The following is an 18,272-nucleotide window of genomic DNA, read 5'->3' as shown; positions in this document are numbered from 1 at the left end:
CCCAGAACAAAGCAGCACAATCTTGCACTACTTAAAAATAATAAACTCTTGATTGAATAATTTTTTACTAACACCTAACTTTACCACTTCCTTGCTTTAACGTAGGCAAAGAGAATGACTGGGGTGGGAGGGAAGGGGGGTGATATTTAACAGCTTTGCTGTGGTGCTCTTTGCCGCCTCCTGCTGGGCAGGAGTGATATTCCCAATAGTAATTAGATGATCCGTGGAGTCATTGTGTCATTAGAAAGAAAATTATGCTGCAAAATGACCATTATAACATTTAAAAAAAATGTCGAAATACCTTGCTTTTTCCTTATTTTGTCAGTTTTTAAGATTTTTTTAGTTTGAAGATAAATTAGTTAGCCAGCCCTCCGTTATGCTCATTATTATGTTCCTATAATGGAGGGTTACCTAGGTAGGGTAGCGGGAGCTAGCGCTGCAGCTTAACGCATGCGCACTTTAAGGACCTGAGTGTCACAGCTGATGTAGGAGCGCAGTGAAACTCTGCTTAGCTTCTGTGTGCTGATCCTGCGGGTGACGTCATCATGAAGTTGCCACTCCAGTTATGTAGCGATAGCGCTGCAGGTGGAGCATAGAATTCATACGATGGAACACCTGCATCTTAGAAGTAGCCAATAATCACAACAGTGGCTAAAAAGTATTGATGTAGAAAATTCCCCTAGACTGACGAGCAGTATTTTTAAAAAATAAATGTAAAATAAAGATTTAAATCCTTACATGTATATATACATAAGACAGAGGAAGATGCCCTTTATTATTATTATTATTTTTTGGTTTATTTGTTGCTGGCAACTTTTTCAATCTAATATCGATTGTTACGCATTATACATTGCATACATGTGCTTTTGTTTATTATGTGTATGTCCCTCCTACTAACAGCGTGTTGCCCCAATAGGAGAAGCTGCGAGGCGTGTAACTGGTCATGTGACCGGCTCTTTAAGGTGACAATAGGCTATTTGGCTGTTTACTAATCTGCCTCTTAGATCGATCTAACAAGAAGCTTGTGTGTATAGCAGCTTGTGTTCTGATGATCGTTTGATCATGGACACTAACAGCTTTTTGCGACAGGCTCAATAATGCTGCAAACTTTTTTTTTTTTTTTTACCAGTTCAAAAAAAACTTTATTTACATTTCACATACTTTCCTATTTCTTCAACTTTGGAGACACTGCGCAGGTGCACGGGATCGTGCATAAGCCACTTACATATGCTAATATAACATTAGCATAGTGGCTTCTATCAGATGCATACATTATGGAGATTTCTGAAGTGCCAGAGGGGAAGTCTTCCAGGAGTTAAAACGGCCGGTCAAGAAGGAAACGGTAAGATTTAAAAAAGCAATATATTAAAAAAAAAAAAAACTCTTAATCAGTGCCTTTCACACTAAGAAGCCCTATTACAAGCCACACTATTATTAAAAAAACGACAGTTTTATGGTCCTTTAATCAAGTACCTAAAGACATAACGCTGTTGAATATCTTGGTTTGTTCTAAGCAATAATAACGTTTTTTTATATCAATATAATATATAAAATATATATCTTCTTAAAGAATCAATATCGGCTCATGGCTTTGGGGAGCAGTTATTTTACATTTTATTGTAAATAATGTTGTTCTAATCTTTTTTTTTATGCATATGTTAGTGTGAACTTTTCTGTATCAAAACTGCTGAACAAATTAAAATAACTTTGAATGTATGGAGAATTGGACATGAGCAATGAGAAAACAGAATTTATGCTTACCTGATAAATTACTTTCTCCAACGGTGTGTCCGGTCCACGGCGTCATCCTTACTTGAGGGAATATCTCTTCCCCAACAGGAAATGGCAAAGAGTCCCAGCAAAGCTGGCCACACAGTCCCTCCTAGGCCCCGCCCACCCCAGTCATTCGACCGACGGACAGGAGGAAAATATATAGGAGAAACCATATGGTACCGTGGTGACTGTAGTTAGAGAAAATAATTCATCAGACCTGATTAAAAAACCAGGGCGGGCCGTGGACCGGACACACCGTTGGAGAAAGTAATTTATCAGGTAAGCATAAATTCTGTTTTCTCCAACATTGGTGTGTCCGGTCCACGGCGTCATCCTTACTTGTGGGAACCAATACCAAAGCTTTAGGACACGGATGAAGGGAGGGAGCAAATCAGGTTACCTAAACGGAAGGCACCACGGCTTGCAAAACCTTTCTCCCAAAAATAGCCTCCGAAGAAGCAAAAGTATCAAATTTGTAAAATTTGGCAAAAGTGTGCAGTGAAGACCAAGTCGCTGCCTTACATATCTGGTCAACAGAAGCCTCGTTCTTGAAGGCCCATGTGGAATCTACAGCCCTAGTGGAGTGAGCTGTAATTCTTTCAGGAGGCTGCCGTCCGGCAGTCTCGTAAGCCAATCGGATGATGCTTTTAAGCCAAAAGGGAAGAGAGGTAGAAGTCGCTTTTTGACCTCTCCTTTTACCAGAATAGACAACAAACAAAGAAGATGTTTGTCTGAAATCTTTTGTAGCCTCTAAATAGAATTTTAGAGCACGGACTACGTCCAAATTGTGTAACAAACGTTCCTTCTTTGAAACTGGATTCCGACATAAAGAAGGAACAACTATCTCCTGGTTAATATTCTTGTTAGAAACAACCTTTGGAAGAAAACCAGGCTTAGTACGCAAAACCACCTTATCTGCATGGAACACCAGATAAGCAGAGAACACTGCAAAGCAGATAACTCAGAAACTCTTCTAGCAGAAGAAATAGCAACTAAAAACAAAACTTTCCAAGATAGTAACTTAATATCTATGGAATGTAAAGGTTCAAACGGAACCCCTTGAAGAACTGAAAGAACTAGATTTAGACTCCAGGGAGGAGTCAAAGGTCTGTAAACAGGCTTGATCCTAACCAGAGCCTGAACAATGCTTGAACATCTGGCACAGCTGCCAGTCTTTTGTGTAGTAAGACAGATAAAGCAGAGATCTGTCCCTTTAGAGAACTTGCAGATAATCCTTTCTCCAAACCTTCTTGTAGAAAGGAGAGAATCTTAGGGATTTTTATCTTATTCCATGGGAATCCTTTGGATTCACACCAACAGATATATTTTTTCCATATTTTATGGTAAATCTTTCTAGTTACTGGTTTTCTGGTCTGAACCAGAGTATCTATCACAGAATCTGAAAACCCACGCTTTGAAAGAATCAAGCGTTCAATCTCCAAGCCGTCAGCTGGAGGGAGACCAGATTTGGATGTTCAAATGGACCCTGAACAAGAAGGTCCTGTCTCAAAGGTAGCTTCCATGGTGGAACCGATGACATATTCACCAGGTCTGCATACCAAGTCCTGCGTGGCCACGCAGGAGCTATCAAGATCACAGAGGCCCTCTCCTGTTTGATCCTGGCTACCAGCCTGGGAATGAGAGGAAACGGTGGAAACACATAAGCTAGGTTGAAGATCCAAGGTGCTACTAGTGCATCTACTAGAGTCGCCTTGGGATCCCTGGATCTGGACCAGTAACACGGAACCTTGAAGTTCTGACGAGACGCCATCAGATCCATGTCTGGAATGCCCCATAATTGAGTCAGTTGGGCAAAGATCTCCGGATGGAGTTCCCACTCCCCCGGATGGAATGTCTGACGACTCAGATAATCCGCTTCCCAGTTTTCCACACCTGGGATGTGGATCGCAGATAGATGGCAGGAGTGGTCCTCCGCCCATTGTATTATTTTGGTCACTTCTTTCATCGCCAGGGAACTCCTTGTTCCCCCCTGATGATTAATATACGCAACGGTCGTCATGTTGTCTGATTGGAATCTTATGAATCTGGCCTTTGCTAGTTGAGGCCAAGCCCTGAGAGCATTGAAAATCGCTCTTAGTTCCAGAATGTTTATCAGGAGAAGAGACTCTTCCCGAGACCATAGTCCCTGAGTCTTCAGGGATTCCCAGACCGCGCCCCAGCCCACTAGACTGGCGTCGGTCGTGACAATGACCCACTATGGTTGGCGGAAGCTCATTCCCTTGGATAGATGGTCCAGGGTCAGCCACCAACGGAGTGAATCTCTGGTCTTCTGATCTACTTGAATCATTGGAGACAAGTCTGTATAGTCCCCATTCCACTGTTTGAGCATGCACAGTTGTAATGGTCTTAGATGAATTCGTGCAAAAGGAACTATGTCCATTGCTGCAACCATCAACCCTACTTCTTCCATGCACTGAGCTATGGAAGGACGTGGAACAGAATGAAGAACTTGACAAGCGCTTAGAAGCTTTGATTTTCTGACCTCTGTCAGAAAAATCCTCATTTCTAAGGAATCTATTATTGTTCCCAAGAAGGGAACTCTTGTTGACGGAGACAGAGAACTTTTTTCTACGTTCACCTTCCATCCGTACGATCTGAGAAAGGCCAGAACAATGTCTGTATGAGCCTTTGCTTTTGACAGGGATGACGCTTGTATTAGAATGTCGTCCAGTTATGGTACTACTGCAATGCCCCTCGGCCTTAGAACCGCTAGAAGGGACCCGAGTACCTTTGTGAAAATCCTTGGAGCAGTGGCTAACCCGAATGGGAGGGCCACAAACTGGTAATGTTTGTCCAGAAAGGGGAACCTTAGGAACTGATAATGTTCTTTGTGGATAGGAATATGTAGGTACGCATCCTTTAGATCCACGGTAGTCATAAATTGACCTTCCTGGATAGTGGGTAGAATCGTTCGAATGGTTTCCATTTTGAACGATGGTACCCTGAGAAATTTGTTTAGGATCTTCAGATCCAAAATTGGTCTGAATGTTCCCTCTTTTTTGGGAACTACGAACAGATTTGAATAAAATCCCATTCCCTGTTCTTTTATTGGGACTGGGTGTATCACTCCCATTTTTAACAGGTCTTCTACACAATGTAAGAACGCCTGTCTCTTTATTTGGTTTAAGGATAAGTGAGACATGTGGAACCTTCCCCTTGGGGGTAGTTCCCTGAATTCCAGAAGATAACCCTGAGAAACTATTTCTAGTGCCCAGGGATCCTGAACATCTCTTGCCCAAGCCTGAGCAAAGAGAGAGAGTCTGCCCCCTACTAGATCCGGTCCCGGATCGGGGGCTACTCCTTCATGCTGTCTTGTTAGCAGCAGCAGGCTTCTTGGCCTGCTTACCCTTGTTTCAGCCTTGCATAGGTTTCCAGGCTGGTTTGGGCTGTGAGGCATTACCCTCTTGCTTAGAGGATGCAGAATTAGAGGCTGGTCCGTTCCTGAAATTGCGAAAGGAACGAAAATTAGACTTATTCTTGGCCTTGAACGGCCTATCTTGTGGAAGGGCGTGGACCTTTCCCCCAGTGATGTCTGAGATAATCTCTTTCAATTCTGGTCCGAAGAGAGTTTTACCTTTGAAAGGGATGTTAAGCAATTTTGTCTTGGATGATACATCCGCTGACCAAGACTTTAGCCAAAGCGCTCTACGCGCCACAATTGCAAACCCTGAATTTTTCGCCGCTAATTTAGCTAATTGCAAGGCGGCATCTAAAATAAAAGAGTTAGCCAACTTAAGTGCGTGAACTCTGTCCATAACCTCCTCATATGGAGTCTCTCTACCGAGTGACTTTTCTAGTTCCTCGAACCAGAACCACGCTGCAGTAGTGACAGGAACAATGCACGAAATGGGTTGTAGAAGGTAACCTTGCTGTGGAAAAATCTTTTTAAGCAAACCTTCCAATTTTTTATCCATAGGATCTTTGAAAGCACAACTATCCTCGATAGGAATAGTAGTGCGCTTGTTTAAAGTAGAAACTGCCCCCTCGACCTTAGGGACTGTCTGCCATAAGTCCTTTCTGGGGTCGACCATAGGAAATAATTTCTTAAATATAGGAGGGGGAACAAAAGGTATGCCGGGCTTCTCCCACTCTTTATTCACTATGTCCGCCACCCGCTTGGGTATAGGAAAAGCGTCGGGGTGCACCGGAACCTCTAGAAACTTGTCCATTTTGCATAATTTCTCTGGAATTACCAAGTTGTCACAATCATCCAGAGTAGATAACACCTCCTTAAGCAGTGCGCGGAGATGTTCTAATTTAAATTTAAATGTCACAACATCAGGTTCAGCTTGTTGAGAAATTTTTCCTGAATCTGAAATTTCCCCATCTGAAAAAACCTCCCTCATGGCCACTTCAGATTGGTGTGAGGGTATGACAGAACAATTATCATCAGCGCCCTCCTGCTCTTCAGTGTTTAAAACAGAGCAATCGCGCTTTCTCTGATATGCAGGCATTTTGGATAAAATATTTGCTATGGAGTTATCCATTACAGCCGTCAATTGTTGCATGGTAATAAGCATTGGCGCGCTAGATGTACTAGGGGCCTCCTGCGTGGGCAAAACTGGTGTAGACACAGTAGGAGATGATGTAGTATCATGTCTACTCCCCTCATCTGAGGAATCATCTTGGGCAATTTCATTATCTGTGGCAGTACTGTCCTTACTTTGTTTGGACGCTGTGGCACAATTATCACACAAATTTAAATGGGGAGACACATTGGCTTTCATACATATAGAACATAGCTTATCCGAAGGTACAGACATGTTAAACAGGCTTAAACTTGTTAATAAAGCACAAAAACCGTTTTAAAACAAAACCGTTACTGTCTCTTTAAATTTTAAACAGAAACACTTTATTACTGAATATGTGAAAAACTATGAAGGAATTGTTCAAAAATTACCAAAATTTCACCACAGTGTCTTAAAGCATTAAGAGTATTGCACACCAAATTTCAGAGCTTTAACCCTTAAAATAACGGAACCGGAGCCGTTTACAAATTTAACCCCTATACAGTCCCAGCTACAGCTTTTGCTGTGACCTAACCAAGCCCAGAGGGGAATACGATACCAAATGACGCCTTCTAGAAACTTTTCCAGCTATTTTCCAGCTATATTCCCTCAAGTAAGGATGACGCTGTGGACCGGACACACCAATGTTGGAGAAAGGGACCATTTTTGAATTTTCTTTTATGCACTATTTAAAGAGACACTCTACACCAGAATTTGTATTGTTTCTAAATATAAATAATCCCTTTATTACCCTTTACCCAGTTTTGAATAACCAACAGTTATATTAAAGGGACATTAAACACTTGACTGCTAAAAATAATTAAAACTAACTTCTACTGAGTAATAATAAAAATCGGAGTACAGTTCTTTATGCTGTAAGTTCAGCTTTCCCCAAACATCTCAAGAAAATAGTTTATATTAGAATATTTATTCAGGGCTTGATGTATGCCGCTATATTTTAACAGCACAGGAGTCACATGACACACACGGCATATGTCCCTGTAATGTATGCATATAGGAAGCACAGCAGCAGCACTCACTGTTATGTAGCCAGAGCTTGTGCTGTAGTTTTTGTTAAGAATCTGTTGCTGAAATACATTTTATTAACCTGCTTTCAATGTAAAAACTTTACCACTCGGCAGGGTCATAAATGTACATAACATGCTCTGTCCTGGAGAGGGAGGGAGGGTGGAGAGCAGCTTAGGAATGTTAAAGAGTGGTAACGTTTTTACATAGAAAGCAGGTTAATAAAATGTATTTCAGCAACAGATTCTTAACAAAAACAACAGCACAAGCTCTGTCTACATAACAGTGAGTGCTGCTGCTGTGCTTCCTATATGCATACATTACAGGGACATATGCCGTGTGTCATGTGACTCTGCATTGAGTCACATGACTGCTGTGCCCTAGTGTAACATACGTTACAATAAGGCACCCTGCATGGGAGAATCAAGCACCTTATTAGAATTCATATTCAAAGCAATATATATATTTTAACACTTTGGGGTAAGCTGAACAAATAAAGCAGACACCAGTGAATACTTTATTTCAATTCATAAGAAAACATTAGTTGTAATGATTTTTATTAGGTGTTAAGTATCCCTTTAATATACTGTTTACTTCTGTGATTACCTTGTATCTAAGCATCTTCTGACAGCCCCCTGATCACATGACTTTATTTATTATCTATCGAACTTGCATTTTAGCCAATAAGTGCTGTGTTGTGCTGTCTCTTAAATAACTCAAGGGGTGTGAACACATTGTTATCTATAAGGCCCACATGAACTAGCAGTCTCCTGTTGTGAAAAGCAAATACAAAAGCATGTGATAAGAGGCTGTCTGTAGTGGCTTAGAAACAGGCAGAAATTAGAGGTTTAAATGTTATAAAGTATATTAATCTAGCAATATTGGTTATGCAAAGCTGGGGAATGGTTAGTAAAGTCATTATCTATCTTTTTAAACAATAACAATTTTAGTGTTGACTGTTCCTTTAATTCAGGACTCCTTTAATCCAGGGAGCCATAGATCCTAAAATGTTACCCTTGACTTATTTTTTTTATGATTATAGACAGATAGACAGATATATTTCACCTTCTGTATATACATAAAACATATAAAAAAAATAAAAAATATTCTGGCTGTCTTCAGAGTTTGATATTAATCTGCCAAGCTCCAGTTTACTGTTTGTATTGAGTTTTTTTTTCCCTCTCTTGGTTCAACTTTTGTAGTTCCTGCCATGAGATCTATGATTTTCTGTTAAACAAAAAGGATGCCAAGCGTTCAAATGATGAACAGAATTATCCTAATATTCAGAACTGAAATCTAAAGCATTCATGTGTTTCTGATTACATATTCAGGTACCGTATATTACAAAATATTAGATTCCAGCAACATCTATAAGCTACAAAATAAAAAAAATAACATAAAATAAACAATCTTGCACAGCTTCATTCTTCACCTACTCCAGCAGAGGCAAAGACAAAACTGATCACTATAGAGGTGGGAGGTTTGTGAATCTTTGCCTCCTCCTAGTGGCAGAAAAGGTAATTCCTAGGAGTAATGGATCGTGGACTCTTATCACCTATATGAAAGAAAAAATCATTATTACCTGAAATTCATCCTCCAACAACTCTTGTTTTTTCTTCAGTTGTTTCTTTTTCTTTTTGCTCAAGTTTTGCTGCTCCACAATCTTATCATAGTTGAAATGTTTGCGTTCTTCTTCAACATCGTCCATCATAAGTAGAGATAATTCAGTCTGAAATGCATACATTTAAGTCAGTGCAATTAGTATATGTTGGCCAGGAAACTGGTCCGCTGGCACCGCATGATACATGTTAGGTATGAAAGTGAAGGAGGAAATGCAGTAATACAAAGGTGGCAAACCAGTTTGAGTGACAATACTATTATTTTTATTTTAAATCATATATATATATTTTAACAATGAAAGCTTGTAAGGTATTAAGCACTACCATTACAACCAGTGAGACCAAAGAGTGTGCGAGTAGCTCCCAGGAGTACCAGCAAATTTGCCTTGGACACTAATGCCACAGGTTTGATATAACTGAACTACCAAATTTTCTTAAAGGGATACTAAACCCAAATGTTTACTTTCATGATTCAGATAGAGCATGCAATTTTAAGCAACTTTCTAATTTACTCCTATTATCAAATTTTCTTCGGTCCCTTGCTATCTTTATTTAAACAGCAGGAATTTAAAGTCTAGGAGCCAGCCTTTTTAGGTTCAGCACTCTGGATAGGACTTGCTTATTGGTGGCTACATTTAACAAACCAATAAGCATAACCCAGATTCTCCACCAAAAATGGGCTGGCTCTTTACATTCCTGCTTTTCAAATAAAGATACCAAGAGAACAAAGTGTCCCTTTAAGACCGGAGGATACAACACAAAAACATAAATTATGCTTACCTGATAATTTAATTTTCTTCCTTAGGAAAGAGTCCACAGCCGCATTCATTACTTGTGGGATATAAGAAACTGGCCACCAGGAGGAGGCAAAGACACACCAGGCAAAGGCTTAAATACTCCTCCCACTTCCCCTATCCCCCAGTAATTCTGCCGAGGAACAAAGATCAGTGGAAAAATATCAAGGTGAAAGGGTGTCAGAAGACTATACACGAAAAACGCATAAAAAAACGTGTGGGGGGCTGTGAACTCTTTCCCACGGAAGAAAATAAAATTATCAGGAAAGCATAATTTATGTTTTTCTTCCTAATGGGAAAGAGTCCACAGCCACATTCATTACTTGTGGGAAAATTATACCCAAGCCAAAGAGGACACTGAATGCCAAGAACAGAGGGTAAGACGCGGCCCAATCTGAGGGCACCAGGACTGAACCACATCCCATAATTAAAAAAGTCCCGCTTTATCCAAAAGCAGGGAGCAAAAACATGAAGAAGAAAAAGGGGCCCCAAGGACACAAACAACAGTCCCTAGCCTGGGTAAAAACCACATGCAACACCACCGAGCCAAAGGACTCAAAGTGCCCTATTGCCCAAAGGCCGATCCCATACACACGTCCCCATAAGGGAACTCTGACCAACAACTCCACAAAGGAAGAAGCAAGGGAGAGGGAGAACTGAACCAGAACCCTGTCTTCCAAAAGACAAAGCAGACTACCTCGGGAGATTCCAGAAAGCCTCACGAAATGCCAGAAAAAGGGCATCATCAGTCAAACATGACCCAGTCGGAGACCGAAATAGAACAAAAAGTATCTTGAGAACAGAAAATCGCACAGACGACTAAGTAGCATGCTATAGTGCAGCCACAGATAAAGGGAAAAAAACCCCTTGTCCAGCTCCCCAGCTGTAGGGAACCAAAGAGAAACAGAACCAGCAAAAACCAAGTTCCTAGACAAAACCCCCTCCATGGAGGGAAAAATCAGAGATCCAAACCCCCCGAGAGCTCAGAGAGCACCTCAATAGGGACCCACTGTATCCAAAAGAAACAGAGACAGATGAAAAGTCAAAAGATGACCAGAACCACAGCTTAGGATCCTGAGATAAACGGACGTCCTCCAAAACCGCAGAGCCACCACGAGGACCACCCACACATGGAAAAAAACAACCTGTCAACGACAGTGAAAGGTTCAGGGACAGAGTCCCACCCCCACTTGAACGAGAGGGAGGAACATCATCAGCCACCTCGAAAGAGTGTGACCAGAAACACGGGCAGAGTCCCACCACCAGAGGAACACCGAACCCAGAAGCCCATTCCCAAGGGAGTCTCCGTCCCTGAACCAGGGACAAAAGGAACACCCCCCCCAGAGAAAAAAGGGAAGACGGAGGACAAGGGAAACCTCACCCCCTCAGGACACAAACTCGACACAGGGGTCAAACTAACCCAAAATGAGCCAGCCCCCAAAGGAGCAGAGACTATCCGAGGTAGCAATCTCTGGGCCCCACAGCAGATACCGGTGGGGAAGATCTGAAGACAAAGTGACCCTACCAAGGCACAACACGGGATGCTGATGCAAGGTTAGAGCACCAGAACAACGGACCCCTAAAGGAAGTCCAGAACACATTCCCGCAGAGAAAAACAAAGGCCCCGAGCAGCCATAAGAAGGGGACCAGACCCTCCAAAGAGAGAAAAATGAAGAACCCCTTCCAGACACAACCCGAACACCAGCGGGAAAAACCGGGACAAGCATAGACAGAACTATACCAACACCACCCGGAACCCCAGCCCAATCCCAAATCCACAGAGACCTAAAGAAAAGGACCCTGACCAAAATTCCGGTCAGACACTCCTCACCCGAGGAAGAAACCCGAAAAAAACGGAAAATCTAGCAAAACCTAAGAAAGGACCGCGAAAAAACGCAGAACCGATCTCAAGGCGATAGAACCCACGACACAGAGCAAAACTCCGCAACATTCAGAAACTAAGGTCCCACATCTGTGCCCGATCCTAAGAGGGTGGATAAAATTCTGGAAAAAAACAGAACCAGAACCAAAAGGAACAAGGCGACCCCAATAAAACCGGGTTCCAGCAGCGAAAAAAAGGCGAACCAGGCCCCCATGGGGCAAGTCACAGGCTAGCCACCCCACAGCACCGCTGCCGGACCACAGAAAATGCAGGCATGATCCTGCTATGTCTCGCATACCGACAAGTGCTCCACCTCTGATCCACAAAGAGGATCGATTAAAAGCGGAACGAAACGAGGTCCAGAGACCCTAGGAGTCTAAAACCACCCAAAGGGTAGCAAGAAGACCAAGGCCCAAAGCCACTGACCCAGCCCCAGGAGAGAGCAGCAGGCCCAATCTCTCCCAGTATGCGGACCCGAAGGCCCGGATGTAGATGTATAGAGTAGTTTGTGAAAATAAACAATAAAATAATAAAACAAAACACACAAGGTCCCGCCGGACCCATCAGGCGCAACAGGCGTCACTGACAACACAAAGTGCACAAGGAAGTAACAAAAAGCAAGTCCATCCCAGAAATTCCCGAGGGAACAATCGAATAAAAAAGTATCCTAACCGGATGAAAGAAAAGAAGGCCGCCCGAAGGCATCCGCCAAAAAAAAACTCTGGGAAAGGACACGAGCGACCGAAAGGAGACTATCAATATCCCATATAGTCTAGCTCAAAGCACCATTCGATGACACATTCCCCTAATGATAAAGGAGAGGATCCCCAATAAGTCGTAAAGACGACGGAGAACGCGCAGCCGCGCGATCCGATAATGAAAGGTGCAACATGGAGGAATATTCACCCCCAGAGGTAACTGAATAGACCCACCCGAAGTCTGGACACCCGGGATAAATGGCAAGAACACAACACCGCAGAAACCTCCGCATCCTGCAGGCGAACCAGCGCCATCAATATATTGAAGCGGAAATGACCCGCAATCTCTAGGGAAAACAAACCACTCTGTGCGGAGGGAGAATTACAAACCCGTAAATGTAAAGGAAGGGTGCTGTTGGGAATCCGCCGCTTGAGGGACAGAGCCCCCAGAGGCTGATGGCTCAATAGGCTCCTGGTTCCCCGAGCCCAGACGCTCACTGAGAGACTAACAGGACTACTTAAAACTCCTGTCCCATTGTGAAGAGTACTACCCACCATGAGAGACACACTTTACGTAAAGATTAATAAAAGTATTTTCTTTAAAAAATAAAACTTCTGACACTTCTCTGCCAACCTCCTGGGACGAAAGACAAAGAGAATGAATGGGGGATAGGGGAAGTGGGAGGAGTATTTAAACCTTTGACTGGTGTGTCTTTGCCTCCTCCTGGTGGCCAGGTTCTTATTTCCCACAAGTAATGAATGCGGATGTGGACTCTTTCCCATTAGGAAGAAAAGAAGTACATTTGACTGTACATAAATTATGAAACGAATAGCCAATCACCTGAAATAATATTATTATAATAATAATAGTAGTAATAATACTAATAGTAATTAGTAATAATAATATTAAGTGCAATTTTAATCAGATTTATCACTTTAGGCATGAATATAAATTTATAGCAAAACTATGAAGCGCCATAAAATGAACTGATTTACAGTAATGCGTTTTTTTCTATGTCTTGAATAAAACAGAAAAAAAGCCAAGACAGAGAAGAGGTGTCTGGATAAATAAAGTAAGTGCATACTTAAACCTTCCGTCATATTTACCCATTTAAAGCATTACAAACTGTGGTGGTTTTATGTAATACTGCTGCCAGTCCACAGGCATTTCACTGAACAATTCAAGGAAAATATTTTAATTATACTTTCCTGCTTTAAAAAAAACCCAACCTTTTTCCATTAACCTGCTATAAAATTAAATACATTTCAGTATATCCATATGTTTTAGCTTCATTGTTTTTAACAAATTAAATTGCACTAGATTTAGTGATGAGCAACTTGTTTTGTCTTGGAAGGTACCATTGTATATTAACCCTTTATAGACTTATAAGATGAAAAAATCGTTTGAACATTATGTACAATACATAAAAGTATCTGCAACTTAAAAGGGGACACAAAACCCAATTTTTTTCTTTCATGATTCAGATAGAGCAGGGATTTTTAAGCAACTTTCTAATGTACTCCTTTTATCAATGTTTCTTCATTCTCTTGATATCTTTCTTTATTTGAAAAAGCAAGAATGTAAGCTTAGGAGCTAGCAAATGTATAGTTCAGAAACTTAGTAGCGCTTGCTGATTAGTGGCCACATTAAGACACTAATCAGCAAGTGCTACCCAGGTGCTAAACCAAAAATGAGCCGGCTTCTAAACTTACATTTTTCAAATAAAGATACCAAGAGAACAAAGAAAAATTGAAAATAGGAGTAAATTAGAAAGTTGCTTAAAATTGCATGCTCTATATAAATCATGAAAGTTTAATTTTGACTATACCTTTAACCCCTTAACGACCAGCGCCGTACCCTGTACGACGCTGGTCCTTATGCCCTTAAAGACCAGCGACAGTCCTTGGCTTCTCTCTGCCGCGATCTCGCTCAAAATTGCGAGATTGCACTATTTCTGCATGCCCCACCAGTGTGGCACTGCAGAAAAAAAGTTGCAGAGTTACTGAAGCAGAGAGGGCCACCTATTTTGAAGCAAACTGGGTACTGGTAGACAGCTGCCAGTACCTAGGATTGCCGCAAATAGGTAGAGGGGGGAGGGAAGAGAGCTGTTTGAGAGGGGTCAGGGAGGGATCAGGGGGTGGGATGTGTCAGGTGGGAGGCTGATCTCTACACTAAAACTAAAATTAACCCTACAAGCTACCTAATTAACCCCTTCACTGCTATGCATAATACAAGTGTGGTGCACAGCGGCATTTAGCGACCTTCTAATTACCTAAAAGCAATGCCAAAGCCATATATGTCTGCTATTTCTGAAAAAAGGGGATCCCAGAGAAGCATTTACAACCATTTGTGCCATAATTGCACAAGCTGTTTGTAAATCATTTCAGTGAGAAACGGTTTTTCTTATACCAAAATGGACCTAGATCAATACTTTGGGTTGTCTACTAAGAAAATATATAAAATTTTGATAGGTAAGAAAAAAAAGAAGAAAAAAAAGGCTCTATTTCTGTTTAAATGTAGTGATGTCAAAAATGATAAAAAGGCACTGGTCTTTTGGGGAAGTTTTTTTTGTATGAAGTGCCCAGTCCTTAAAGGGTTAAGTGTTATTTTGTAAAGATCAAGACCAGAGTAGGGAATTAGAGACCAAGGAAGGGTTTAGAGTTAGACATTGGATAATAGTCCCCTATCAGCAAACTATTTCAAAATACATTAGACTTCATTTAAATTAACACATGACACTCTTCTGCATTTAATACCCCATGTGCTCTCACCCTTTGTTGTTCTTTCTCAGCTTCTTCTGAAGAGGACACTTCTTCATCCTTTTGGCTGGTAGAATTTTTCTTTAGACCTAGGATTCAATATTAACAAATACTTTTTATTCTTCTGGTTTATTCTCAATAACATGTAAAATTACAATGAATATTAATAAGCTAACTACAGAAGAAATAAATACTTAAAGGGACATGAAATTCATTTCTTTTTCTTTCATGATTCAGACAGAGAACAAAATTTTAAAAGAGTTTCAAAATTGCCTTCTTTTTTCAAATGTTATTCTTTGTTGAAGAGATATTTAGATATGCCGCATGCACCTCTGGAGCTCTACAGGACAGGAAATAGAGCTGCTATTTAGTGCTCTTGCTAATGTATAACATTGGTGCAAAACTGCTGCCATATTGTGCGGCAGACACGTGCACACTCCTGAATTTACCCTTTTCAACAAAGGATAACAAGAAAACAAAGAACATGTGATAATAGAAGTAAATTGGAAAGTTATTTAAAATTGTATGTTCTATCTAAATCATGACAGGAAAATGTTGGGTTTTATGTCCAACTCTAAACTAGATTTCTTAATAATCTAATTTAAATCTATGGATAAAACACACACATATATATACTCTGTGACCATAAAGCAGATTACAAATGTTTGCCAAAAACAAGAGAATAACCTTTTTCTTTCGTAATAGCTGTATGCATTGCGATGCATCCTGGGAGCACTTGTATCAAAGCCTAAGAAAAATAATCACTTATAATACTAGTACGCCACAACATTTCTTTAATTAGTATTTACTGTCTTGTGGACCATTCCAGCAGCTAAGTAAAGTCAATACACCATCAGAATATACCACATACATACATGCAAAAATCAAACATAAGTGATCTTTATGAATAAAGCAACAAGTTTATTTCAGGCCAGACATTAAATACAGTGGGATGTTTTAGAGAATCACCCCCTCTTATTTGCCTAAAAACAACGTTCGAGTAAAAGGAAAACATAAATTATGCTTACCAAATAATTTTGTTTCCATCGAGGGGAGGAGAGTCCACGGTTTCATTCATTACTATTGGGAATTAAGAACCTGGCCACCAGGAGGAGGCAAAACCCCAGCCAAAGGCTTAAATACCTCCCCCACTTCCCTCATCCCCCAGTCATTCTGCCAAGGGAACCAGGAACAGTAGGAGAAATATCAGGGTATAAATGGTGCCAGAAGATGAATAAATTTAGGTCCGCCCATCAGAGATACGGGCAGGAGCCGTGGACTCTCCTCCCCTCGATGGAAACAAAATTATCAGGTAAGCATAATTTATGTTTTCCATCTAAAGGGGAGGAGAGTCCATGGCTTCATTCATTACTATTGGGAACATATACCCAAGCTCTAGAGGACACTGAATGAAACCTGGAGGGTAAAATGCGGACCCTAATCTGAGGGCACCACAGCCTGCAAAGCCTTTCTCCCAAAAATAGCTTCCGCATAAGCAAAAACGTTAAATTTGTAAAACTTTGTAAAAGTGTGTAAGGAGGACCCGGTAGCCGTCTTACAAACCTGCTCCATAGAGGCCTCATTCTTAAAGGCCCAAGATGAAGCCACAGCTCTAGTTCAATGAGCCGTGATCCTCTGAGGAGGCTTATGTCGGGCTGTCTCATAAGCCAAGCGAATCAAGCTCCTCAACCAAAAAGGCAAAGAAGTAGCAGAGACCCTTTGCCCCTTGCGCTTCCCAGAATACACCACAAAAAGAGATATAGACTGTCTGAAATCCTTTGTAGCCTGAAGATAAAACTTCAAGGCACGAACCACATCCAGGTTATGAAGTAACCTCTCCTTTGAAGAAGGGTTAGGACACAAAGAAGGAATGAAACACCAGATAAGGAGGACCACTTTGCAAGGCAGCTAGTACTCTGCGTGCCGATGCAATAGCCAACAGGAAGAGAACCTTTCAGGACAGAATCTTAATGTCTATGGCATGCATAGGTTCAAACGGAACCCTCTGCAAAACCTTAAGGACTAAGTTTAAGCTCCAAGGCGGAGCCGACTGTCAAAATACAGGCCGGATTCTAGACAGAGCCTGAACAAAAGATTGGATGTCAGGGAGCTCAGCGAGTCTCCTATGCAACAAGACTGATAAAGCCGAAATCTGACCCTTTAAGGAACTAGCGGCAAGACCTTTCTCCAAACCATCTACGAGAGAAGACAGAATCCTGGCTACCTTCACCTTATGCCAAGGATATCCATGCTTCTCACACCAGGACAAGTAAGTCCTCCACACCTTATGGTAGATGCAATGAGTGATTGGCTTCCTTGCCTAAATTAGAGTTTAAATCACACTTTCAGAAAAGCCCATCTTGGCTAAGTCTAGGCTTTCAATCTCCACGCAGTCAGCCTCAGAGAATCTAGATTTCGATGCTGAAAGGGGCCCTGTGACAGCAGATCCCTGGTAACCTCCACGGTGGAGAGGATGACATCCCCACAAGATCCGCAAACCACGTCCTCCGCGGCCACGAAGGAGCAATCAGAATGGCCGAGGCCCGCTCCTGTTTGATGCGTGCCACTACACGAGGTGGAAGTGGTAACAGTGGAAAAATGTAAGCTAGGCTGAATCCCCAAGGAACCACTAAGGCATCTATCAGCTCTGCCTGGGGATCCCTGGACCTCGACCCGTATCGAGGTAGTTTGCAATTGAGTCTGGACGCCATGAGGTCTATCTCCAGCGTTTCCCATCTGAGACAAATCTCAGCTCATACCTCGGGGTGAAGAGACCATTCCCCCGGATGGAAGGATTGTCTGCTGAGAAAGTCCGCTTCCCAGTTGTCCACACCTGGAATGTGAATTGCTGAAAGCGAGCAGTCGTGGGACTCCGCCCACTCCAAAATCTGAGACACCTCCCTCATCGTGAGGAAGATCCTCGTACCCCCCTGATGGTTTATGTAGGCCACCAAGGTAATGTTGTCGGTCTGGAATATGATAAAACTGACCGACCCCAGAGAAGGCCATGCCTTCAGAGCATTGTAAATTGCTTGTAGTTCCAGGATGTTGATCGGAAGGAGAGACTCCTCCCTGGACCACTTTCCTTGTGAAATCCTGGCACCCCAAACAGCTCCCCATCCCATCAGACTGGCGTCCGTGGTCACAATCTCCCAGGACAGTCTCAGGAAGGATATCCCCATGGACAGCTG

The 18,272-nt window shown here is 41.9% G+C and overlaps 1 protein-coding gene across 1 annotated transcript in view; it reads right to left on the bottom strand.

Moving 5' to 3' along the window:
- ESF1 (ESF1 nucleolar pre-rRNA processing protein homolog) overlaps positions 1–18,272 on the bottom strand; it is a 149,856-nt gene that overhangs the window by 29,047 nt on the left and 102,537 nt on the right. The window contains 2 exon segments of the mRNA XM_053712665.1: positions 8,911–9,057; positions 15,094–15,170. Of these exon segments, the coding sequence (XP_053568640.1) occupies positions 8,911–9,057; positions 15,094–15,170 (224 nt within the window).

The sequence above is a fragment of the Bombina bombina genome, chromosome 4, assembly GCF_027579735.1.
Source record: "Bombina bombina isolate aBomBom1 chromosome 4, aBomBom1.pri, whole genome shotgun sequence".
Classification (NCBI taxonomy): Eukaryota; Metazoa; Chordata; class Amphibia; order Anura; family Bombinatoridae; genus Bombina; species Bombina bombina.
The sequence above is the reverse complement of the archived record's forward strand: the minus strand, read 5'-3'. Positions and strand labels throughout refer to the sequence as shown.